The 27,268-nt window shown below is 27.8% G+C and overlaps 5 protein-coding genes across 5 annotated transcripts; 2 read left to right on the forward strand and 3 right to left on the reverse strand.

Annotated features, from left to right (window-relative positions):
* Positions 1-6,843: 6,843 nt before the first annotated feature.
* Positions 6,844-7,770, reverse strand: OCT59_013685 (uncharacterized protein; the record flags this gene model as incomplete). Its single annotated transcript, XM_025331625.1, has 1 exon — positions 6,844-7,770. One exon carries the CDS (start codon positions 7,768-7,770, stop codon positions 6,844-6,846), a length of 927 nt encoding a protein of 308 aa, XP_025184648.1.
* Positions 7,771-8,268: 498 nt separating this feature from the next.
* Positions 8,269-10,332, forward strand: OCT59_013686 (uncharacterized protein; the record flags this gene model as incomplete). The annotated part of the gene is made up of 4 exons (XM_025314652.2): positions 8,269-8,287; positions 8,421-8,888; positions 8,973-9,002; positions 9,104-10,332. The coding sequence occupies 4 exons, from the start codon at positions 8,269-8,271 to the stop codon at positions 10,330-10,332; spliced, it is 1,746 nt and encodes a 581-aa protein (XP_025184647.1).
* A 5,128-nt stretch (positions 10,333-15,460) lies between these two features.
* Positions 15,461-16,533, forward strand: OCT59_013687 (uncharacterized protein; the record flags this gene model as incomplete). Its single annotated transcript, XM_066141671.1, has 5 exons — positions 15,461-15,559; positions 15,631-15,723; positions 15,792-15,876; positions 15,946-16,107; positions 16,175-16,533. The coding sequence occupies 5 exons, from the start codon at positions 15,461-15,463 to the stop codon at positions 16,531-16,533; spliced, it is 798 nt and encodes a 265-aa protein (XP_066001786.1).
* Positions 16,534-20,505: 3,972 nt separating this feature from the next.
* OCT59_013688 (uncharacterized protein) lies at positions 20,506-22,095 on the reverse strand (the record flags this gene model as incomplete). The annotated part of the gene is made up of 1 exon (XM_066141672.1): positions 20,506-22,095. One exon carries the CDS (start codon positions 22,093-22,095, stop codon positions 20,506-20,508), a length of 1,590 nt encoding a protein of 529 aa, XP_066001787.1.
* Positions 22,096-25,929: 3,834 nt separating this feature from the next.
* Positions 25,930-26,921, reverse strand: OCT59_013689 (uncharacterized protein; the record flags this gene model as incomplete). The annotated part of the gene is made up of 6 exons (XM_025314649.2): positions 25,930-26,183; positions 26,263-26,291; positions 26,375-26,444; positions 26,520-26,578; positions 26,655-26,748; positions 26,849-26,921. 6 exons carry the CDS (start codon positions 26,919-26,921, stop codon positions 25,930-25,932), a joined length of 579 nt encoding a protein of 192 aa, XP_025184640.1.
* Between the last annotated feature and the right edge of the window lie 347 nt (positions 26,922-27,268).

Genomic DNA, 27,268 nt, shown 5'->3' on the forward strand with positions numbered 1-27,268 from the left:
TGAGAACAAACAATACTTCTAGTCTGAAATATATAAAAAAATTAAATCAGACTACTTATAGTTAGCGTATCGAGAAAACGAAATGCAAGTATTTGAAAAAAATTTTTTGTACACAAACTGCCATACGTTTTGCAGGAAATAAACAATAATTAACCTAAATCATCACTCTGCATTGCCTTCAAATTAATAGAGCTTAACCATCTTGATCTCGTAGTTAGGTCAATTATATTTTGAAATTTTTACTTCTTAAGCTTAGCGATATATATAGTATATATTTCAGGTCTACTTTATTATTCGGTCAATTCTCTCTCTTCCTGAAATAATCAAATAATCTTTAAAATCAAGACGCAAAGTAACAATTTATCTCCTGTACTAGCTTAGCTTATGTTTACATAATAATTTAGCCAGTACGACAGTTTCATGTCGAACAAGCTTTAAGAATTTCCATTTCAAGTGTATTGTCGTAAGTTGCCGACCATCGAACCAATCAAACAAATAATAACTGAAAATATGGTTTTAGAATTTAAAATTGAAAGAAACCAAATAAAGAAAAGAAAGGGTTATAATTTTTTTAAGGAGGTACGTTCTGAAAATTATTCAGCAATCGAATTTCGAATAAATCGATTACGTAACAATATGAAGTCAACTATTAGACCATATTTTGCCGATCATAAGTCGATATATTTTTTTTTTTACTTCATTGAAAATTTCATATATCAAAATATTACTGAAAATCTTATTTTATACCAAATTTTAATTATATAGATTTTTATCCAAATCAAATCATTATTGGCCAACTTTCACAAATAACAACCTTTTAATTATTGAATAAAAACCTGTATTATGAGCGCAAATATTGTATTATTTTTTTCATAGATTGCAAAGAATATCTATGCAAAGTTGCCATCTTCTGTCATCAATTTTTTAGTGCGATTATTTGATTTTATCACATAATATATAATTCTCCAATTGAAAATTCCAAATTTTTATAAATTTATTTTATTTAACCTTTATATATAAATTTTTCTTCAACCATTATAATTATGAGTAATTTAAGTTAATTATTGAGCGTTAAATGATCGGCAAATAAAATCCGAAAACCATGTACCTCAGGTATCCTTGAATATATTACAAGGTGAATATTGTACTTACAGTACAAGGTTTTTAAAATACCAAGATTGCCTAGATATATTTCCGAATTATACCTTCTACAGTGAGACTCAAAAGTCTTCCATCATAAAATTATCTTTTAATTTGCCTCATTTATAGTAAATCTTGCGTAAATCACTCTTGAGCATAGCTATAAAAAAGTAATTTATAACTGAATAATCTATTTATTATTAAACAAGTCACCCTTCTATCGATATTCTTTAAAAAAGATCATAGTTAACAAACAATTTACTATAAAATTACAAAACATGATGTGGAAGATTATTATTTTGCAAATAAGTGATAAAAGCAATAAATTTTAAGATTTTCAAAATTTTCTTGTTAGATCAAGCCTAAGGTAATCTAAAAAATAAATATATGGTAAAATTATATTAGAAGACTCGAGTACTCTAAGTAAGCTTTGTAGAAAAGACAGATTCAAGCCCCCATGCCTACTATCAACTGACATTAACGATATATCGTGAGTGATCAAACTCGTGCAGAGGTACTGTCACATTGATAATAAGACATGAGACCCACCACCAAAGGGAAGGGCCCCACATACAGAAGTCTGCGACATAGCTTGAGAAATTATTTTTCTATCATTTTTCTCATTTAAGGTAACCAGACTTCTAGAAGAGGAGGATAACCGAAGCACTCTAGGTGCACAAATCCCTTATACATCCCAGCTTAGTCATTTCCACTTACCATAATAAACAAAAAAGCCCAATAAAATCTTCTAAACTTTTGCAGAAAGGATTAGAATGAAAGTGTGATAACAACAACGAATTTTAAGAAGATTTCCAAAATTTTCTTGTTAGATATTAGTAATCTAAAAAATAAAATATATGGTAAAAATATATTAGAAGACTCGAGTACTCTAAGCAAGCTTTGTAGAAAAGACAGATTCAAGCCCCCATGCCTACTATCAACTGACATTAACGATATATCGTGAGTGATCAAACTCGTGCAGAGGTACTGTCACATTGATAATAAGACATGAGACCCACCACCAAAGGGAAGGGCCCCACATACAGAAGTCTGCGACATAGCTTGAGAAATTATTTTCTCATTTAAGGTAACCAAACTTCTAGAAGAGGAGGATAACCGAAGCACTCTAGGTGCACAAATCCCTTATACATCCCAGCTTAGTCATTTCCACTTACCATAATAAACAAAAAAGCCCAATAAAAATCTTCTAAAACTTTCGCAGAAAGGATAAGAATGAAAGTGTGATAACAACAACAAATTTTAAAAAGATTTCCAAAATTTTCTTGTTAGATATTACCTAAGGTAATCTAAAAAGTAAAATATATGGTAAAAATATATTAGAAGACTCGAGTACTCTAAGTAAGCTTTGTAGAAAAGACAGATTCAAGCCCCCATGCCTACTATCAACTGACATTAACGATATATCGTGAGTGATCAAACTCGTGCAGAGGTACTGTCACATTGATAATAAGACATGAGACCCACCACCAAAGGGAAGGGCCCCACATACAGAAGTCTGCGACATAGCTTGAGAAATTATTTTCTCATTTAAGGTAACCAAACTTCTAGAAGAGGAGGATAACCGAAGCACTCTAGGTGCACAAATCCCTTATACATCCCAGCTTAGTCATTTCCACTTACCAAAATACATTTAAGTCAGTAGAAATCTTCCAAGACTTTTGCAGAAAGGATAAGAACGAAAGTCTTATACTGTATGTATTAAATATAAGTTTAAGAAAATGATAAAGGAATAAATATATTAGACAGTAGTTGTAAAATAAAAAAACACGCGATAGGTGACAAAGCAACGCGAAAAATACTTAATTATGAGAGTTATGCTGTAACAAGCGTTGGTGGAAGGCGGTTGTTTAAAGGTGCTAGAAAATGTTGATATTTGGATATTAAAGAAAAAGAGAAATAGCAAATATTGAAATAATATTTAAAGGTAATAATAAATATTAAAGGGAGAAAAAAAAAATTTTTTTGGTTTATTAAAGGGAGAAAAAAAATTTTCGAAAACTAAAAGTAAAAGGAGAAAAAAATTTTTCAAAAACTAAAAAGTCTAACTTATAATAAAATCATATACTATGAGTCATTGTGATTAGTATGATGTAAGATTGTTTACGCGCCATATCCCATTACGCGTATGTGTATTAGCTCTATTAGCTCCAGCAATCCAGCTTATATAATAATGTGTGTAACCCACCATTAATCTTTATTTTTTTTCATAATCATTCGTAAATATAATTAGTATATACTCAATTTTTTTATTAAACACTTTTCTTTAGCGGGTTATAAATAATAGCGAAAAATATCTCGCCCTGCCTTTTTGTGATCTCTCGAGTTGAGGTTGTTAAAATGTTTTATGTGCGATTAGCTTTATATAGAACGCTGGTTTTATTATTAGAATGACAGTTAGTAACTTCATCCAAAAATTCTTAGATCTAAGGGTTATGGTATCAATTCTTTAATGTTATGAGATATTATTTACACATACTAATAATCCTAGAATATTTTGATAACTTAATAAATATATTATCAAAATCGAACCCGCTAAAAATGAAAGAAACCCCAAATATCAAAAACGAGAATTATGAAGGGATGTTGTATATATATTAATCCCGTCGCACAAATCATAATTTTTCGCACGTGATTATCTATAAATCTTACTAATAAATTAATGATTAGCATCATGAACACACGTTGAAATAATTATGGAGGCGCTTATACAAATTAGTGACGCCTAATCGTACGTGACAGGAAATCATCTTTTTTCATAATCAATAATGCACATATCAAATGATTCTCTTCTGAAGTTCTCAATTTAATTTTAAATATTACTATTGTATCTTCTCTTGAAGAATCTGAAAAAACATTTGAAACATTGGGGCAATAAGAAGAACCAAAAATTAAAGATATTTTATTATTATTTATTTTCCTATTATTTTATTAGCTTTTATTACTTTATTAATCAAATTCTTGTATATGAATTCGTTATTATTCCCAACCATATATCCTTGCTTCTTTAAATTTAAATTTAAATGCATCAAAAATAAATCCTGAAATATGAGCAAGAAGTGTATATAATAATAAGCAAGGAAATTCAGAAAGAAATTTAAGTTGAGCATATTAGCACTTAATGAGTAGCGCTTGGACCCTTGAAAAGGGTGACAATCTAAGCAAATTAAATATTAAAGAAGGATATTATTACAATGAATAATATACAGTATTATGGTTGCTAATAATAATGTGTGATTTATAAGAATCTAAAAATTTATATGCTTAACCTTATGAACTTATTCATTTATTGATGAGAAAGAACGTATTAAATATGAATATGGCAATATGGAGCAAATGTTCTCTTGCCATCTAAATATTTTAAATCATTGATTTCGTTATAGGTTTTCTATATATAATTAAGCCATTTGAATCTATGAAAAATATAAGACCTATGAATGGTATATCTGACCCATAACTTTTTAATTTTGATTTAGAGCTTGCTTGAAAAAAAAATCAATCACAAGGCAAGGCACAAATTAAAATTTTCATTTAATATACTTCCGAAATTTAAACAAGAATTCAATTCTTTTACCTTTTTCTTGTAAAAAAATGTTTGTAACAGCCAAGGGAAAAGATAAAAGAAAGTTGTTGTATTTATTAGAACATGCAAATATAGTACAAGAAGGGGAGGCGAAGTTGTTGAAATTCAGAAAATATTCGTCGTAACAAATATAATAATTTATCCTGTACGAGCTTAGCTTTATTTATACACAATAACAAGTTTCTGTTAACAAAAAAAATGATGATTTTTATTCATTGGCAAACAACTCTATCACGATCTGATCCAGAAAGACTAACATATCCCTACTTTGAAGTTACCTGCTTCCACATCAGGATCCGCGACATTTTTACACTCATGTAGTATCGCTCCTAACCCGAGTTTTTATGAGCTTATAGCTACACCAAATATGAAGCTTATCAAAGACATACTGTATACTGAAATTAATAGTATGTATTTTCATTTCGTTTAACATAAAATGTAAAGAGATTGAGTTCAATAGTTATGACAAGGTTTATTCTACATTTCTTTGAATATTTATTATAAGAAATCTCAATAAAACTCTTTTATATATGGGGCATGGAGGTGTAATTAATTATTCCAGGTGGGTTGGCTGTAGTAATGTACCAGAAATAATGTATATAGTACAATAAGTTACATTATACAGTATAGCAGGCTACGTTATACAAGTTATATATTAGTGATTTTTATAACAAAATTTAAATTTTATTATTATAAACGTTAGTTTACAATAAAATATCGGTATATGCCCTATAATAAATTTTACCTTTAGAAAATTGATCACATGTCGGAGTTATTTCGCTGGAATAACCAGATAAATGATCATTTATCGGAGTTTGTCCCAGAAATTTTTATAGGGATGTAGATCTCTAATTTTCTAACATTTTTTTATTAAGGGAAAAATTATACTAATGTACGAAATATATGAAAAATTGTACAAAATTCATATCGTACAATATACGACCTTCAAGTATCATTCATTATATTCAGTAGTAATGTATAAGAGCATTGGTACGAATATTTATTAGCTCGCACATTGAATTTTCACGTATTGGTAAAATACATTAAGTATTAGCCGAATTGGTACCATAATATGTAAATGGATTTAATTAAATAATTTCTCGGGTGTATGCGGATACATGGATGACTCATGAGTTTGGATTGATCAATTTTGGTTTGTAATTGAATTCTATAAATAAATGAATGTATATCGAATTTTTAAGATTTTTATAATTTTTTTTTATGACTATGGTATCACCACGAAATAAATCACGCTTTAATACAACTTAATTCTATCTGATTAAAAATTTTTAATTGTCGAAATCCTATTATAAAAGTTATTTTGTTCATTAATAATCAATTTTAAAAATATGTTCATCAATTATTTGATTGACTTCGTATTTTTGTCAATCGACCCGAATAATGAGAGTTCAATGTAAAATAAATTTGGCGCCATTTTACTGCAAATCCCTCGTGTAACATTTAAGTTTAGTTATAATTTCCAAAATAACATAACAGATAACAATATTTTCCAAGTTTTAGAATAGGTTTAACCCTTATCAAGAAATTTAATAATGATTTGAAACAAATATATCAGTCACCAATTAAAAAAAATGTTACAATACTTAAATTGATCAACGATGATGATTTTTGCTAAAAGTACTTTTTCATCAATTCTTAATTCATTTGATTTAATATTTTCAATAATAAGAGCATTTTAGTAATACAAGAAATACGTAAGAAGGATGAATCGATTCTTGGAAAAAGATAATAGTGATATTTTTGTTATTTGTATTACTCTTATATGTTATTTGATTTATTAGAAAGCTCTGACTAATACACAATAGAGATCAGCAATCGGAATTGAAATAGCGTAATGCATAATAAATAACGAAAAATGATAAAAAAGATAATCAGTACGACAAACATACGAAATGCACGTACGATACATACGATACAGTTGTAGGATCTTGACTATATGATATGTATGATATGAATATTTGATATATATGATATCGCTATATCAGATATGATATGATATGATTATATGATGCCAAAAATTTGAGAAAGAGAAATTGAGAAATCAAGAAAAATTTATTTTATTTACTCCCACAAACAATGCATTACATTTTTTGAACGTCAATAATATTTAAGGAAATATCATTTTCTTCTTTTTTATGATCTACTACATGTAATTCTATTACAAAATTTTTACTTTTTTCATTATCATCATTATGAAGATTTAATAATAAATCTTTACATTGATCAAGATTATTTAATCTATAACGTAATATTGAATCAGGTTTTGCTCTTTCTAAATATAAAGACATTTCAACTATAGTAATAGATAAATAACATTTTATCCATAAAACAGAAGGACCTGATATCATAACAAAAATAATTGAACACATAAATTCAACAAAAAAACGAAGATGAGCAAGTCCATTACTCTTATTCTCATTATCCATATTCTCATTTTTAGTTTCATTATAAAAAATGATGAAACCAAGATAAACCAAGAATAAAATTATACTTGGTATAATTATAAAAAGTCCATTTATAAAATCAACATAATCTTTACGTATAGCGATACCCAAAAATATCAAATTTATAATAAATAATGTTAAAGGAATTAATTTTTTTTTAATCCACTTTTCCATTTTGTTTACTTCCTTCTTATTATTTCTTAATAAAAATTTATTAAAATGATCACTTTCTTTTAATATAATAAGATAATTTATAATATAAATTGGTTCAATAAATATAAAATAAATCCAAAAAAATGGATCATGATTATAATGAAAATAACAAAAATAAGTGAAAAATATTGTTAATCCCATATCAGCCATTGCTAATATGATGAATGAACAAAATAAATAATTATTCATTCCATGATTTAAGGATAAATATATGATAAGAGGTATCATAAACCCTGTAGCCGCATCAAAAACGGCTTCAATGTTGTTGCTTCCATCATCTTTAAGAGCAAACGTTGATGGTATAAATAAGAGAAGTATTGAGAGATAAAGAAATTTAAATTTGAAGTTCATATTTTGATATATAATAATTTTTGTTAAAACTTAAAAAAGGGGGAGAGAAATGAATGTTCGAAAATGTCCAAGATAACGCAACTTTTTATTTGTGATAATGTATATTATTTGTAGTTTACAATTTACCTAATTTAGAAGTAATCAAATTTCCTTTTGCAGTATATTACATTACGAAATACACAGGAAATATTAACATGTAAATTGCATACATATTTTACATATTTTACTTATCAAATTAGAAAATGATAAACATTATAATTTTGCTGATTATGAAACAAAGAGATTAAAATAACGCTCTGAGTTTAATAAGTACTATATTTAGAAATTTGCAACAATATACTGTACAATGTCCTGAAAAAATCCTTTTAAAGTGACAAAATTTATCCACCGTTAATTTCGTGTTTCTTTTTTTTTTTAAAAAAAAAATAGATTAATAAATTATCTGTTATATACAAATATTATATAATATAAAACTATTTATTAAATCTATTGTAAAATATGTCTGAAATTATTGAAGGTAAATTAAGAATTATTATAAAAAGTTGTAAGAAAAAAGTTTGACTTAATTAATCTTAATCTTAATCAATCTTAATCACATTCTATCTTTGTATTCTATCTTCTTTGCGTTCTATCTTTGTGTTCTAAAAAAGAGGCAATCAATTCTGAAGATAAAAAGGTTGATTTTTCAGATGATGAAATTCTAATGGATCATAGAATTGAAGATTTATTTTATGGTCATCATCCAGGTTTATCTCTTGGTCGAGCAACTTCTATTTTTCGTTCACGTGGTCAATTGGCATATTTTCTTTACATTAATCGTGTCACCAAATATTTATTTGTCGCTATATATATGGATTGGACCATATTATTTAGACATCCTGTCAACTTTTTTCTTTTGGTTATATTTTTTGCGACTTCTATTAGTTTATTATTCGTGGCAGGAATTTTTATTCCGATTTATACATTTTATCGTTATTGCACTAAATCTGAACGTGAACCTGTTATTAACGTTTGGGGGAAAATAGCGAAGATTCCGCCTCCCAATCGTAATTTAATAAATGATTTAATGGAAGGAATGAAATTATTAGGAAATAATACAAAAAGAACAATTATCAAAGGTATGACTTTACCGTATATGCATTATTGTTTGTATATTTTACCGTTATTGTCTTATTGACTTTTTCATTTTTTATTTTTTAAAGATGAAAAGAAAATTGGAGCATTAGGTGAAAGTAATTATAAAATTTTAATTTATACTGTATAATTTATATATAATCAAATTTTTTTTTCACGTACTTATTTAAAATTTTTTCTTTTTTTTTCTTTTAAAAAGGAGAAAATTTAAAAAGAGTTAGTAAACTCAAGTCATTACTTTTTTTCTCTACTTTGGTTTATAAACGTGAATCAAAAATCACTTATAAAATTCAAGGATGTGTTAGAAAATTAAAAAGTAAATTAAAATATGACGATATCGGGGATCAAAAAGTTTATAAAAGGGTTTATAAAAAATTATGCGATTGTGAAAAGAAAGAAAATGAAAGGGACAACAACAATGACAACAACAACAACAACAACGATAATTATAATGATGATAATATTTACACATTTGAAGATATAGAACATAAAATTCGTGATATGATTGGTAAAGATGAAAAAAAAATCAAAGAACAAATAAAAGAATTTGATCTTAATTTTACTTCAATCTCCGAATTAAATACTGATGATGGTGGATCATTTTGTGGAATGTTCTGGTCTGATAAAGAAAATTTTATTATTATAGCTTTTAAAGGGACAACTCCAACTAATTTTGCTGAATGGTTAGGTAATCTTACATTTCAATGTGTGGATGCTAGAAATTATCTTTTTGGTCAAGTTCATAGAGGATTTTATAATTATTTATTTCCACTAGATGAAGAAAGTGCTGGTAAAAATTATCCTTGTCAAAAAATTATTGAATCAATTAATTGTAAAGCTACAACTCTTAAAAATATGAATGGTAGAAAAGTAAATTTATGGATAACTGGTCATTCTCTTGGTGGAGCACTTGCAACTTTATTCTATGCAAGATTATTAAATATTAATTATACTCATGAATCTTGGGAACTTCAAGGTGCTATTACATTTGCAAGTCCTGCTGTTGGTGATATTAATTTTTCTACACAACTTGCTGCTTTAATAAATGATCCTAGAAATTTGGCAAAACCATTATGGCGTATAGTATTAAATGATGATATTGTACCAAAAATGCCATATAGAGCTTGTAATAAAAGAATGAGGAAATATGGTTATCATTATAATGTATTAATGAATTACGCTCAAGTTGGTGATAAAGTTACATTTTATGGTAATGATCATGATCCAACTTCTATCAAAGAATTCTTTAGTAATGAAAGTGATAAAGATGATAATATTGGTGAACATGTGAATCGTCTTAAATCTTATTGTAAAAATTATTGTAAAAAAAAGAAGAGTAAACCTTTAGGTATTTTTAGGCATCGTCATGGTTCAAATAGTTATTTTAAAGCTTTAATTGATTATGAGAAGAAGATTGGCAAAAAATAATGAAGTTGGGAAGTTCATCTAATTAAAACGTATAGACTATAAGGTTCTAGGGAGCTTGTTTGGTTTGCACCTTACCACCGGGGCAGTATAGTATTATCTTTACATATCACGTGATTAAACATACATCATGTGTTCATTATCTTACTTATCCTACTTATATTTTTATCCTATTTTATCCCATTTATCCAAAAATAAAATACTTTATTTTAAGAAACTCTTTTTGACCTCTTTTTTTTTTGGTAAAAAATGATCGTAAAATTCATGAATTGAATATAAAAATATATTTGTTTAATTAAATATAATTATTCAAAACACGGGAAAAGACGTAATTGTAAAAACAATTAGCCATTGACCGCTCATGTCTGATTGGTACTTTGAGAGGCAAATCTATATATGAAAGTGAAACCATTGCATGTACTCTTACTTCTTTTTTGTTACTGTTTTTCATTTTTTTTTATTATATATCAATTATGCATGTCAGAATTGTCAGACATAATATTTTACTTATTTGTTAAACAAATATGATATTAATATTTTTTTATAAGCTGAACATTACTTTCTTTAAAAATTATTAATTGTTAAATTTAGAATTGAAGATATAATAAGAGAAGTTTTAAATGATTATTATTATTTTGCTTTTTATGTATTAATTAAATTGCCTATTTATATAATACTGTAATCATCCTTCTTCCTTAGCATGAGCCATTCAGTAGCAATTCTGGTTCTGGTACATTGATTTGTATATTTTCTTTCTTTGCTTATACTTTATAAAAACAAATTAATTAGTTTTTTTAGATATTATTTTTCATGAAAATAAAATCAACAAGTTGCTCTTTGAAATTATTATTGCGTTAGAAATCAATATGTTCATCTTTCATGTGTGACGTTCCCTCAATTGCGGGTGAGTTTAACGTTGGAAGGCGAATTTGTTGTACTCAGAAAATATCCTTCCCTGTAAAAAATACATTCCAGAATATTTCCGTTATATATCCATAATTATGCTCGTAAATCCGTAAATGTTCAGTGTGCCGCAACTGTTGAGAAAATAATCCGTGATTTTATTTGTAGAAATGGATTTTAAACGGATCCAAAATTTCATTATTAAATAACTAAAAATTTATCAAGCAATTTTTTACATAATTAACGAAAAATGGAATTTAAACGGATTTAAGATTACATATTATTAAATAACTGTCAACCTACTTATTACAAATATATATTGAAAATATGTAAATTACAAACATATATATTATTACAAACACAATAAAATACGCAAATTTCATAAAAAATTATCGAAATTTAATCTGATTTTCTCGGTCAATAATGTAAAACTCATTGTTTGACATCTTAAGAAATCCGACATTTCTACAAATTGCACTTACATTAATTACTTCAAAAGCACCATGATCTCGAAACTTTAATGGCCCATGTCCAGAAGGATGAGGATTTCGTACCCATTGCACATATGCTAGCATAGACCAGTCACTGTTGTATTGATGCGAAAAAAAATATTGTACTTCTCCAAAGAATTCACGCTCTTCCAAAATAACAGGTGCATTTGGGCGATGTGCATTTCGGTCAACTAGAAGCTTCGCCTAAATAAAGAAAATTAGTAATATTAAAATATTAAAAGTATTAAAAATGATGATATATATACACATACAGCAATGCAGTAATTTGTGCGTGCCACATCACCCTTGCGATTTGACAATTTTGAATTAATTGTTAAATCATTTTTGGTTTGAAGTTTTCCATATTTTTGAATGGAATTTGTAATTAACTTAAATGAAATATATTAGAAGATTAAAGGTTCTTTTAGAATAAAATTTAAACAGTAGGAAATGTGCTTACTGAAAGTTGATTTGCATTTCTGTTTAATGCTGTCACATAATAGGCTCTTAAGCGCTGGATCTCAGTTCTATTCATGCAATATTTGCGTGATAGTGAATATAGCACTTCTTCAGCACCGTCAGTAGTAAAATAATTGTTTTCTGAGTAATTTAATGTTTTTTTTGAATTTTTACTAATGAGCCTTTGATATATATTAGGTTTATATTGAAGATGTGAAAACTGGGTCCACATTGTAATTTGATTTTGGAGGTTTGTATAAGGATGTTGTGTAGAACGAACCAAAGGCAATAGCATTCCACATAGCCTTTCCATGGGATACTGCCAGGTTGCCCATGCAGGCCCAGTATTATATATTGAATCAGCAATATGTAATAGATAATGGTAGGAAATGAGCGCTGCTGGAAGTCGTGCAGAATTATTCTGAATATATTCTCTATTAAATGTTAAATATATAATTTAATGTCAAAGTTACGGATAAATGGATATGAAAGCATACAGTACTTTTCATAATACGTGATAAATTCACAAAATAACCTTCTAATTTCTGTTAATTCTTCCATACTGATAATATGTTTAAGGCAAAGCTTTGTTGCATGTACGAATTTTGCCCATCCATTTAAATGCCTAAATAAATTTAGCAAAATCTATCTATTAAATAACATCAAAAAATAATGTGCTTTTATCACTTACAAATTAAAACATTACCTTTCTGGAAGATAGCTTTGTAAAAGTGGAAGTGAATATAATACCACCCAATTCATCCAGTCTTCTGCCTTAAATCCAGCTGAATGTTGCTGAATATTAATAGGTGGACGACCAAAATCAAATGGCATATTTTTTCGATTTTTTTCCATTGTTTTTCCTATTTCTGTCCAATCTTTATTAGGAATGATATAATTAGAATCAAAGTCTTGATCATCTTTGAAAAAAATGCCAGACCAATGCCGAAGCATTGCTGGTGCAACATTTTCAAACAACCCATGCATAATATCAACAGGAAAAGATACAGGAAATCTAATTGAGTTTAATTCAAATAAGATGCTGCGGCCATTTACCCCTGTAAATATAAACAAGTAAGAATTGTTTATATGAATTTGCTAAATGTATTTAAAATAAATGTACCTCGATCTTGTATTTCACGTTTACGTGATGATCCAGATGCATTTTTTACAACAGTAACATCACGTATATAATCTTCATGTGTTCTCAGCGGAAGGTTTTCAGAATTATACTGACATCCTGACATATTCATTGGAGGTTTAAGTGGAAAATATACATGTCGATTTCCTTGACAATATATTCCACGAATAGAGCAAAATCGGCATGCTTTATATGAATTATGTCCTGTTGTATACATCACTTTGGAAAGTGCTGGGATATCACCAGAAATACTTAAAATGTGTGCATGGAGTGTAAAGGTATTTTCTGTTAAACCATCAATACATTGAATACCTTCTGTATTGTTATTATGAAATAAAAATTAATATATTATATTAAATACATTATAATAAAAATAAGTATGCAAAACCTTGCAACTGCTTTAATTCATCGATTAGTGGCTGTAGAAAAGAGTTAAAGTTTTTTGGTGCTTTTGGTCCTGGAATAAGTGCAGAAACCATTAAATTTTCTCGCTTAACACGTATATTAGGTGGTAAGTTTGCATTTATAAAGAGTATAACCCAACAATCATCTCTTTTTTGACGAAAAATTTGATATCCATCAATTGATGCCATTAGAGCTATATCCCGACAGTCTGAAAAGAAACCAGATGTGGCTAAAGTTTTGTATTGAAGGCCATCAAATACATCACCTATCTGATTACCAAGAGTATATTCATAAGTAGAAGTATAATTATATCTGTAACGAAGAATTTCTGCACGAGTTTTATCTTTATATTGGGTCTGAAATGAATCAATAAGTGACCAATAAGCAGCTTTTTTTCGAGATATTTGAGATTCTTCATCAACTTTATAACGTGGCTCTTTACATTCTGGACAAATATTTTTGTTAATAAGCTCGCCTGTGAATGCCACACATGAATTTATACAACAATCTACAAGAGTTGGTTTTAATGACATAAAATTTCCAAGAAACTTTCGAAGTTTGTAAAGTGTAATTCCAGGAATTTCAAAAACTTTAAGAATTTCGTTAAATGCAGCTTCTGAAATATTGTGTTTATCTTTAATTTGAAGAAGCTGTAAACCTTTAATTAAGTTTTCTGAATAATTATTAGAATTTATGCAAAATTTAAAATAAATTCATAATGTTTATTTACTGTAGCCTACCAAAATCTTCACATTCAATATTTTCATTTCCTTCCCCATTATTATTATATTCTTCATCTTCATCTTCATTTTCGCCATTATTGTATTCATCAGTTTCACTATCATAAATGTGTTCTTCTTCAATATTATTATCATTCTCTTCTTCACTATCCACTATTTCAATCTGCTGATCATTTATATTATTCTCTTCATTGCTATAATCTTGATCTTCTAGAATATTATTATTAGGTGATAATGTCATTGGAATAGTTTGAGAAATAGAAGTAGCTAGGCATCGCTGTGATGCAGGTATATTTTCTGAGTTGATCCAAGTTTTTTTCTGTTTTGTCACATGTCTTGCACGAGTTGACTTACTAACTAATTTACCTAACCCACTTGTTTCTTGAAGACACCAAATACAAGTGCATAAAACAGCCATATTAAAAATGTATAAATTTTGACAAGATTTACTAGACTGTATAATATAATACTCAAATTTTTCATATTATTACCTTAGATCATATTTAAGCTTTTATATACTTTATTTGTGTCGATCAAATTTCAGAAACTTTATTAATTAAAACGCGTAAACGCGTAAATAAATTAAACTCGTATAAATCCACTATTTAAACTTTATAAATAAGCTCTTCAACTCTTTTTTCTTTAATTTTTTTCTATTTAATATTTCACGAAATTCTTTAAATTTACCATGTCCCAAAATAATATACAAATTGATAAACTTACTTGTGAGCAGCGTCAACAGTTCTTTCTTGCTCTATTTAATAATGAACCATCTCTCCTTAATGTACTAAATACTGAGCAACGACAGAAATTATATACAGCACTGATGACAATTGACCCCTCACTTAAATCTCTAAATGCACATAGCACTATATATGGGACTACAAATGAACAAGCATGTTTTAAATTATTTTTACAAATATTTCGTAATTGTTGTAATTGTTGTGTAGTAGTAATACATGTATTTGTTTCAGTTTCCAAAAGGATCAGCAATGAATCCAATCAAGATTCAGGAATTTAAACAAATTAAAAATGATTTTCAATGGCACGAACTTTTGAAGTTAGATAAAGATCAATATTTAAATTTTCGAGTAAATACAGTATATTATTACTTGTTTATTAGTAATGCACCAGTTGTCTGATTCAAATTAATTTATTACAGAATGATCTTCGAAATAGAGCAGCTTCCAGGCTTTCACGTGGTGAATCAGTATCTCGTCAGCAAAAAGGAAAAGTAGAAGAAGTTATTAGGGATGTAAGTATTTAATAATTAAATTTATATTTGCAGAAAGTAAATAAACTAAAAATTCATTATTATTGTAGTTTAAAGAAGCAAACCCAACATTTCCAGTCTCTGAGGCTGATTTTATCCTTCGAGAATGGCTTGCTTTATATTGTAATAGCATGGGTAAGTGTAAATTTGCCAAATTAAGTATAAACTTTATTTTTTTTTAAAAAAAAAAAATTTATTTTACAGTTGACCAGGCGAAAAAAAAGAAAATTGCCGAAGCAAAGAAGCATGGTCTTCCACCACCACCACCAAAAAGAAAAAATGTCCAACCTCCTAAAAAGCATAATAGTATGGATAATAATAGAACAACAACAACTGAAAGCTCACAAGATTCTGAGAGTACTTCAAGTAATTTATATAGTGTCTCACAGTTTTAGATCGATCGACAAGTACAATAATATTATTTTCAAAATAGGAGTTACTCCACCATCTTCTACTTCGTCTACTGATGCACCACTTGCAATAACTCCACAAGTTAACGCTCCTACTGCAACTGAAACAATGGTTTTCACTTTCTCTACCAATGAATCAAATGCTCCAGTTGTAACTAATATATCATCTACCTCCGAAGTCAATATTCCAGCTACAACTGAATTTGCTGTAGAAACTCCTGGTATTTTGGCAAGACATTTTATTTTCTCAACAAATTTATTGTACTCATGCATTATTCAATTTGCAGGTAAAAAAGGTAGAGGTAAAAGAAAAAAAGAAGTTTCCCAACAGAAACAAACATCAACTAGACAAACACGATCCAGCAAGAAATCTAAACAGTAGAGTTGGAGTTATACAATGTAACCATTGTTTGGTTAATAAATTAATAAGTAATTGGTATACTAAAGTATTAGTGTTTTAACCGAATTTTATCCATTTCATTATAATAGGTTTTCGGCGCTTTATCTGGATTTTATCCATCTGAAAAATTTTCAGTGCTTTATCCGAATTTTATCCATTAATTATTGTAATAAAATTTCAGCATTTTATCCGAATTTTATCCATTTTATTATTGTAATAAAATTTCAGCATTTTATCCGAATTTTATCCATTTTATTATTAAATAAAATTTCAGCATTTTATCCGTGTTTATCCATTTTATTAATAAGTAAATTTCCAGTGTTTTATCCGAATTTTATCCATTTTATTAATAAGTAAATTTCCAGTGTTTTATCCGAATTTTATCCATTTTATTATTAAGCAAATTTATTTTTTTTATCCGTTTTATTTTAATAAATTTTCAGTATTTTATCCATTTTACTAATTTAAATAATTCAGTAAAGTTTTAGTAATTTATCCGAAACTTATCCATTTATTAATCGATGAATTTTCAATTATTTATCAGTTTATCATCAGTTTATTATCAGTTTTATTAATTAAACGATTTTATTTTTTTAACAGTAAAGTTTCCATATTAATTCCGTGAATATGAGACCTTTATGGAAAAAAAACGGAAACTCTTGTTTATTAATGTAAACGGAATAAAAACGGAATTAAAAACGGAGTAATTTTTTTTACAGGGCTTCATCAAAAATAGCTGAGATTTAATATACTATTATCTTGAATTAGTTGGTCAATTACTTGCACCTATATCTTCATGATCCTAATATGCTGTCACTGCTTCATTATATGTAGAATAAAAAGAATATGTATAAAAATACAAAAATAATTATCATTATCTCCTGATCGGCACCATTTACACGATTATGCAAATGTAGTTATACCTACTGGGTAGCAAATTTTATATGTATTTATTTATCCGTTTCTAGCGTTTCTAGGAAATTTTGCAGTAAAAATTAACTATTGATTATACTATAATGGACTGATTTGAAAATTGAGTAATTCGGAAAGATTTGCATTTTCCAAATGAGATTACTAATAAATTAAAAGAAAGTTTTTCTCAATATTATTTTCAGGTGTAATAGTAATAGTTCCGAAGCTTTTTAAAATTTAATTATTTTTTTAAAATCTTTTAAAATGAGAAAAAAAAACAAGCGAAAGAAAAATAAGATTCAACAATAAATTATACTATATTATACTTACGATATACTATGAAACACTTACTATTGTGTAAATGGCAGGGGATAAGTAATACTTATATAATGTCTTGTTCCAATATCTCTCCCATGACATAACTGTATACGTTATTATTATTCATGTTATCTTAGTATAACTTGAGTTCTGATACCAATTTCTCCTGATTTCGTGCATCGCTACTTTTTTCTTATCCTTGACTCTTGCTGTGTTTGCAGATACATTTTCATTAATGATTTCACCTACATTCCTCCCTGAAGGTAAAATCCATTTTTTTGAATTGCTTGTAATAACCATGTCTTTCAATATAATACTTGTGAAAGTTTAAGGATATATATATACTTGTCAGGTATAGGTTGGATTGCCACAACCACTCAAATAACTATATGATTAGATATTAATCTTTGCAATACCATTATTGTTGATATACATTTCTATAACTTCTTTAACATATATGGATGTTACTTGATATCTGTCGATATAAATGTGCTTCTTGGCCTCGTCAGCCCATTGGAACTTTAAATAGATCTGAGCTTTGACTGGAAATGCACCGTTTTGGTGTGAAAGTGCTTCAAAATTGGCATTTTTTCATTTCTTAGAGACACATGATAAAGAATCTGGACGCCTAAACAACTGACCCCTAATATGCCATAACATCAAATGGTGCCCTCTAGGTAAAATTAATGTAAATGATGCAATTTAATATTCACTAACTCCAATTCCTCAAACTCCACACTGGTCTTACTGAGTTTTAGTTTTTGTTCCCAAAGTGCAATCCGCCTCTTCTCCAGTTCTATTTAAGAACTATTGTTTCTTCTGTTTGTTCTTATTGTTCTTGGAATTTCTGTTTAGTAACCTCTCTAAGTTCCATACCCTGACTTTAACGTATTCCATTTAGTTCTACATTGTGTTCTGGTGGGCCTGAAGAGGAGATGCCTACATCTTATATCACGCGCAATTTCATGCCATATATTCAATAGTATAACTAAAACGTTAAGTATAGTATAACTTTTTATAAATAAAGGAAGTATTGAATACATAAATAATTTATAGGTTTAGTAGAACTGTGGTTCAGTTCTGGGTTATTATAATCTAACATACACAATAACACTTTTTTTTGATGTGTAAGATTATTGATAAAAAACGGTGAAATTTTAAGCTTATGAGCACTAAGAAATAAAAATTTCACTGTTGAAAAAAGGAAAAAAATAAAATATGTTTGAACCTTATTAAATGATTTTTTTAACTAACAATGATTTTTTTAACAATTAACTTGAATGATTTTTTTCATATGATTTTTTTTAACAATTAAATTATATGATTTTTTCTAAATGATTTTTTTATTATAAATTATCCGATGGATATAGAACTATATACAAAGAATCCATTTAAAAATGTATGATTTTTTTTTAATTAATAATAAAAATACTTCAGTATATAAAATAAGTCATGCATTGTCTACTATTAATATAGCCTCTGGTGATACAAAAATAAAATTTTATTATCAAATAGTTAGTAATTAATAATAATAAAAAAAAAAATTCTTTAATCAATAAATACACTCGTTTGAATTTTCAGTACTAGTTGTTTATTTCTTATTTTCAAAGTGAATTAAGCTACAGTACAAATTACATAGACACTATAAATTAATTCCATCAAATTGTATGCACCGCCGGATGACGATGTCACCTTGGTTACCAGTACTAGTTGTTCATTCCTCGGTAGCTTTTTTTTATTATCGACCAATGATCAGCTGATTCAGCTCACGTGATAATTATTGAAACAGGTCCTAAATGAAAAAGCATTTTTTTATATTACAGTAAAAAAGTGTTTTTTTTTAATAAAAAAAACTAATTTTATTTTTTTTTAATAAAAAAAACTAATTTTATTTTTTTGAAAAAAAAAACAGCCTATATAATCGCAATTAATCACGACTTTTTTTTAATCAATTATAAATTTAAAATAAAATTATTAAATTATGCATAGATAAATATCGTCTAGAATAACAAGATCATATTGCGTACCATTAAAAAGTATTAATTATTACATATCCTTTTGTTCCTTTATCAATTAGAGAATAATAAAATATTAATAAAATATATGTATATATTATAGTAAACATTTAATTTACTATTTAATTGTTCATATTTAATATCAGGTAGACTACTAATATTTTTTACTTAAATATGATTAAAATGATCTATTTAAGCAAAACTTAATAATAATTTGGCTATTTCAAACTAAAGTTTCGTAATGAAACAACGTAATATTAAAATATAAAGTCTTATATGTTATTTGCTAAATCGTTTCCCGTAATGATTGGAGACGGAGTTGCTAAATAAATACACGTTTATTTGGCGAAATATTTCACAAAATCCATAAACTTATATAACATATTCGTCAAAGGACTAATAAAAAAAGGAAAGAAACCCCAACATTTTAATGAAAAAATTCCGATCTTGAATTTGCATTATACCGTATTCGCATTACATATATTAAAGTGAAAGAGCCATAAAATATGCTCTCAATAATTTTATATTTACAAAATTACATACGTTAATGATGTTTCATTATATTCCATGAACTTTTTTATTATATATTAAAATATATTTAAAAGGTTTAAAAATTTTCTAGAATTATATAATATAAATATTGATAATATTGTATATTCTTTCAAAAATATTAAGATATTATTTAACTACATCCAACTATTATTATAAATTACTCTGTTTTTGTCAACTTAAAATGTCCTTTTTCCAGCTTAATATTACATTCAACCTCTTTAATTCTCATTGCTTGATCTGATAAACTTTTTGAACAAGCATCATCCATATAATGTTCCCTAAATAAAGCTTGATAAAGTAGTCTCTGTGGTGTACAGATGAATTCAACAAGTATCCAGTTGGTATCATTTTTTAGAGAAAACAGACATATACAGGAAAAGATGAATAATGGGAATGTGATGACAATGGCATAAATCAAAACAGCTGAAAGTGGAGCAAAAGTTTGTTCCTTAACCACTTCAAGTACATAACCATACCCTTCTCCATTTCCTTCCCCATTTGCTTCCCCATTTGCTTGTACTGCACCACTACTAAATCCGGCAATTGTCGCTTGAGCCCATTGTTGTGCAAATGCGTTAGCAAATAATATGCTGTTTCCAGTATTATGTGCTATATCTTCAACGTCATCTATCGCTCGGCTTATCATTTTACCTTCTGATGATGCAACACCGAGGGCAAATTGTTGTGAATTTGTCAGATTTCCCAGTGGTGATGATTTTAACGATCCAAGGGTGACAACATATTCAACTGTTGAGGTTGTTAATTGACAATGTAATAAGATTGCAAGGAAACCATGAATTTCTTTTACAAATTCTGGATCGTATTCTGTCGTAGCTTCAATACCATAGCGTATAGTTACAATTGCATGTAGAGGATTTAATGTTGTAACTGTATTTGTAATCGGATCATTAATTTCACTTGTAACATTTACATCTGCTACTACAGCTTGTGTGTTTCCTGAGGCGTACCATAATGATTCTGGACAAGAATAATTTGTCATAGCACCATATCTCGCTTTTAAATTGCATATACTACTGATTGGTTCACAGGAAGGTTTTAATAAGATACCAGTTCCTGAATACGCATAACTTGTATTTGAAGGTGGAGCTTGCAAAAGATAAACTCCATCATTATTATTCCAAATTTGAAACGTATCACTCGTATTTCGATATATTTGTAATGCTTTACCTGGATTTGTCATTCCACGTTTAAATCTAGAACAAGTATCAGTGTGGGATAAGGAACAATTAGTTGCTATATCTAATGACCTCGCGCTTGGAACCATTAATCCAGGAAGTTGTTGAGACTTTCCGACAGCAGTTAAATGGAGATACAAATCAGATAATGATACTGTATATTGCCAAACTAAGACTGAGGCAATAACAATAGCGAGTGTACGAGTTTTACCTGAGTTAAAGCAGGCTTTTAAAGTACATAATGGACCACGAGTTATAGATGCTTCTATTAATTGACTAATCATTGCACCAGACCCGGTCAACACTGGTATTTTATTTAAGACAAGCATTCCTGCTAAAATAGCCGGCATCATGAAACATGCAATAAAAGATACTACTCTTGTAGTCACATTTACGACGGTTAAAAATAAACCAACACGCAAATTCCACACGACATCAAGTCCCATTATTTTGCTCCACATTCCCACAAAAATTGCAAATATCAATATCAAAGTGGAAGAAATCCAACCGAGAATGACACCTTGAAATATTGACGAACTTAAATATTTCATATTTTTTTTTCTTTCGTACGTTATAAAATCGGGATTTTTTGGTTGTCACGTTATCTGATAGAAAACTCTTAATTGAAAACAGTTAATGTATAAAGAATGGGAAACATGGAGTATTTGTAAAAAAATTTTTTTTTTGTACACAAGTTGTCATATGAAATAAAAAAATATAAATAACCTTTGTATCCCCCTAACACATAATATGTCTTATACATGTTTGTAATTAATTTTTTCTCGTGATTAGGTTAGTTAAAGGTTTAAAAATACTTTTTGAGTTTCATTTTTTTTTACTTCTTAAACTTAACGATATATATATATTATTACAGTTTCACTTTATTATTTGAATCAATTCTCTTTCTTTCCAATGAATAATTACAATATTTCGCGCACCTTTTATCTATACGATTTTCTTTAACAAAAGTAAAGTTAATAAACATAATTTATCTTGTACGAACTTACAATGTAATCAGTACGACAAGGTCATGTCGATCAAAATTTTTTTGTAGTCCATTTTAAGAAATGTGTGCGGATGCGTAAAAAGTTGCGTGCTTGAACACAAAATCAAACAAATCGAACATTTCTGCCATTTTAATAATGTTTTAAAACCAAACAAATAAAAAAATAGTTTAAGTGTTCAATTACAAAATAATCCAAATAAAGAAAAAAAATAAAGGATTATATTTTTTTTTAATATGATACGTTCTAAAAAAAAAAAATTATTTTAAGATCAATGAATATATAATGTACATATTTAATTAATTCTTTGAAATTTTATATAATGTAAATAAATAATTCTAATAATAGTTCTTAAAAAATATAATGTTTATATAATTTAATTTAAGGTAATAACCGAAAACAATGCAAAAAACAAAAAAACGAATAAAATTATGAAAATAACGGTAAATTTTTTTAATGATAAACAATATTTATAATCAATTATAATAAATAATTCAAGTAAATTGACTGGATTGTACAAGTAATACCCCAATATTTTCTAAACATTTTTGCGCAGTGATATGCATTAGAAGTTGGAAGCATATTTGGATTTCCCAAATCTTCCAATTCTAGTAATCTAGTACTACTTCCAATTATTGGAAGCCTTTCAATGCACATATGTATATTGAAAATTATTGAGAATAATAGAATTAGAATTGGAAGGAATTTGAAGGTCCAATTCCATAAAAAGTCATTGAAAGCTTTCAAATTGCATCATACTTTTGTCGAATGCTTTTTCTATATGTTTATGAAATCCAAGAATTCAATCGAGTTTCGAATCGATATTAATTGGTTGCATGTTAAACTCGTTCATTTTATAGGGGATCCTCCCGAAATCCCGGCAACCATAATCCCGATGTGATAAAATCTTGACACTCCTATTCCCGACTAAGACAATATCCCGAATGATTAAAATACTGAAAGAATTATATCCCGAATAGTCCAAAATCTGGAATTCAAAATTCCCGAAAGTTCAAGTTACTGATGAGTCAAAATCCCGACACGATAAAGAAAAGAATTTTTTTTCATGTAACCATTTATGTAATAATATCGTAGTGATTGCACAATTGTTAATAATTTGCATAATTTGCCAAGGAGTTATTATGTCAATTACTACTGCGTGATCTCACTATATATTATACTGTAACATGTAAGTCATAAATCAAAATTGCAATCTTTATCATTTAAATTGGAAAATTGGAAATAGTGCATATGTATTGTATATATGATTGTATTAATTGTCGCAAATTATATAATCAGTAGGAAATGATCTTCCTAGTAAACAAAAATCAAAGAGATACTCAAAATTATAATATTGTATCGGGATTTTGACTCATCAGTAACTTAAACTTTCAGGAAATTTAAATTCTGGATTTTAGACCATTCGGGATATGATACTTTCGGGATTTTGATCGTTCAGTATATTGTCTCTGTCAGGAATACGTGCCTCGGGATTTTATCATATCGGGATTGTGCTTGTCGGGATTTCGTGGTAAATTTATAGCAATCATGTGATATAAAGATCCGGTCAATTTTGTAGATCAAACACATGAACGAACGAAAATTTTTACATAATATTCCTTATAAACTCAATTAAATCTATTTAAGTCCGACCAATCAAGAAAAACAAGAAATAAAAACAATTCGCAGAAGTTCAGGTAATCCATATCGGCTGATTGGAAAAATCAAGCCAATTAATATTTAAGCTCAGTTGACTGAGTTGAGTATTTTATCAAAATTTTATCGGGTACGCTTGCTTAAGTTAACACGTTATAGTAATAATTAAATAACTAAAAATTAGACGAAAAACAAAGAACCCTAGCAATACGAATCATAAAATGGTATAACCGAATGAATGAAGTTGTAGCTTATCCTCATATTTTAATTCAATAAATGGGAAAGTCTCATAGGGATTCGATTCCATGTATAGCAGAGACTTCGTTCCCTATTAATTATTTATTTTTTTATGTCAAAATCGCCTAATAATAATATGACACATGTTAAAATCAAGTGATCATAAGTACAAGTGATCATAAGTATAAGTTACTGAATTTAATGTTGGAAAAAATGTCTCACATTTTAAAACAAACCAATATACTTTATGTAAGAAAGAGTAAAAAGTAGAGGGTAGTCAAGGCTCCTTAATTCAAGATTTTCTTTATGTTAATTTAATTTTATAAGAAAGCATATCTTTAGCTTTTCATTTTCTCAGTTTATTTCATTAATTAATTATCTCCCCTCCCCCGCCCGCAGCATGGTGTTCCTGGACCCCCGTATATTCAACTATCTCCAACGGCGCACGTCTGTTGAAAAGTGCGCTACGCAAGCTTTCCAAACAGACTTTTGGCATAAAATCGCAACGGGATAGTACTAGACATCACTAGACGCAATATCTTTTTGATTCCTTTCCCAGATAACATTTCGTCATTTTCGTGAACTTCTCCCACCTCTGAATTTTCGTCAATTTATGAAGATAAACGTTTGTATACCGCTCAATATTAAACATTTTATACAAGAATTAGTAAGTAGTAACATTACAATATATTATGCTACTCATCATCATAAACCGTCTTTCTATCGTACTATAAGCTTAATAAGGAGAGCTGGAAAAGATCCCCGCCAAAATTTTAATGTTCAGTACAATGTCTAGGACATGTCCTGTCCAATATCCCGTCCAATATCCCGTCCAAAAAATTGTTCAAGTTTATGATCATATCTCTGCCAATATTGATATGAAATTATTACTAATTGATTAGACGAATTAAATGGGATCAGAAGTTACTAATTTAAGATCACGTGATTTTAATGTCCGGACATTGTTGAAATCTTTGGACATGTCCTGGACTATCCCGTCCCAATGACAACGGGTCGGTTTAGGATATAAATAATTTTTAAAATTCCTTATTATTTATCATGAAACTTCATGTCATCATGAAGGAAAAGTATAATGAACATACATCATTCTGAGCGATCCCAACAAGCGCTTTTTTCATCTAAAAGACAGTATGCATCCTTCAAGTTAAGAAACAACATCCACTAAAACAAAAGGAGCGTTTGAAACGATGAAATTTCTTATTTATTGCATCATCAAATTAATAAATAATTATATTAGTTAATAGATAAAAATAATTAATGTTCTATTTTTTTATTAAAATATAATGCTAAATTTGGGGGATAAATTAATGATATTATCTACAATTATATCTATTAAACTATATTCAGATAATTAAAATTATTAGTAATTTTAGTTAAAATGATGTCATGTAATAAACCTAATCAAATTTGGAACTAGATCGTGTTTTCGAGATCATGACATCATTTACATCATTTACAACATTTACATCATACCACAGGATTATCTGGATTAGGATAAGAAACATTTTTATCATTTTGAGCATGAATTTTATCACGATGAGACCATAAATAAACTGAATGAATGGCTGTATGTAAGAATAATAAAGCCATGAACCAACCAATAGCCATACTCGCAAGATAAGCACGACATTCTGTTAGTCTACCAGGTAAATCTTTGAATTCTTCCTTTATATCACAATTTAGTGAACCATCAAAGTATATCGGATAAATATTTGTGAATCCTTTATAAAATAATTATAAAAATGTTTGTGATTTAACCCAAAAAAAAAAAAATCTAAAATTTAAGATTAATTTACTTACCGACTGCTAACCACAATAATAAAAAGAAGCTATAAATAGAAGATAATAAAAATAAGGTGTTAAGTGATATGCATAAAATGGTTACAGGCATAACTTGGATTGTAAAACATACATGTCGACAAAGATAACCTTTCGATATGGCCCAGTTTTCCATCGACGTGTAAAAGTAATCAGACTATACACTATAAATTGATTTTATTTATTATTATGTATTTATAAAAAGAAGAGATATAGAATTAATAAGATAAAATACTTACGAATATATATTAATGTAATTACAATGACTACATAATAAAAATATTTGATTCCATGTCTTCTAATAATAATAATAATAATTTAGAAATAAAAAACAAAAACATAAAATTTCTTTAGATTTTATTTCATTTATTTACTTGTAAAAACTTTCAAACCAATCTTTCCAGGTAGCAGATTCTTCGAATGATATAGCATCCTTATAACGTTTAAAGAATACTAATTGAGTTATTTCTATAATAATTATTTTCCAAGTGATAAAAAAAAGAATAAATGCTATATCCAAGTGATAAAAAAAAAGAATAAATGCTATATAATAATTTCTTATTAATACCTAAACCAATTATACATAATAAAGCCAAATATTGTGTAACTCTCAAACATAAGTAAAACCCTTTTTTAGTCATTTTTTTTTAAATTATCTCGCAAAGAAAAAATAAAAAGTTTCGATGGTTCTTTTTTTTTATCAAAAGGATTCGACCCATTTATATACTGAATATCATTCACGTAAGAAATGAAAAATTTTCATTAAAAAAATGAAAAAGAATTGGCAATATTAGTCGCCGTAACTATTTATAGTCATGGTTAGTTATATTGATACTTATTGTACTGTAGTTGAACACAATTTCTTAGCGTTATCATTACGCAAGTTTAACGTTCAATCCTAAAGAGGAGTCAAGTAGAAAATCGACGTCAATTAGTATTAAAAATTAAGGTAAAAATTGCAAATCATCTACTAATTATGAATGGATCA

Source organism: Rhizophagus irregularis, chromosome 21, assembly GCF_026210795.1.
Source record: "Rhizophagus irregularis chromosome 21, complete sequence".
Taxonomy (NCBI): domain Eukaryota; kingdom Fungi; phylum Glomeromycota; class Glomeromycetes; order Glomerales; family Glomeraceae; genus Rhizophagus; species Rhizophagus irregularis.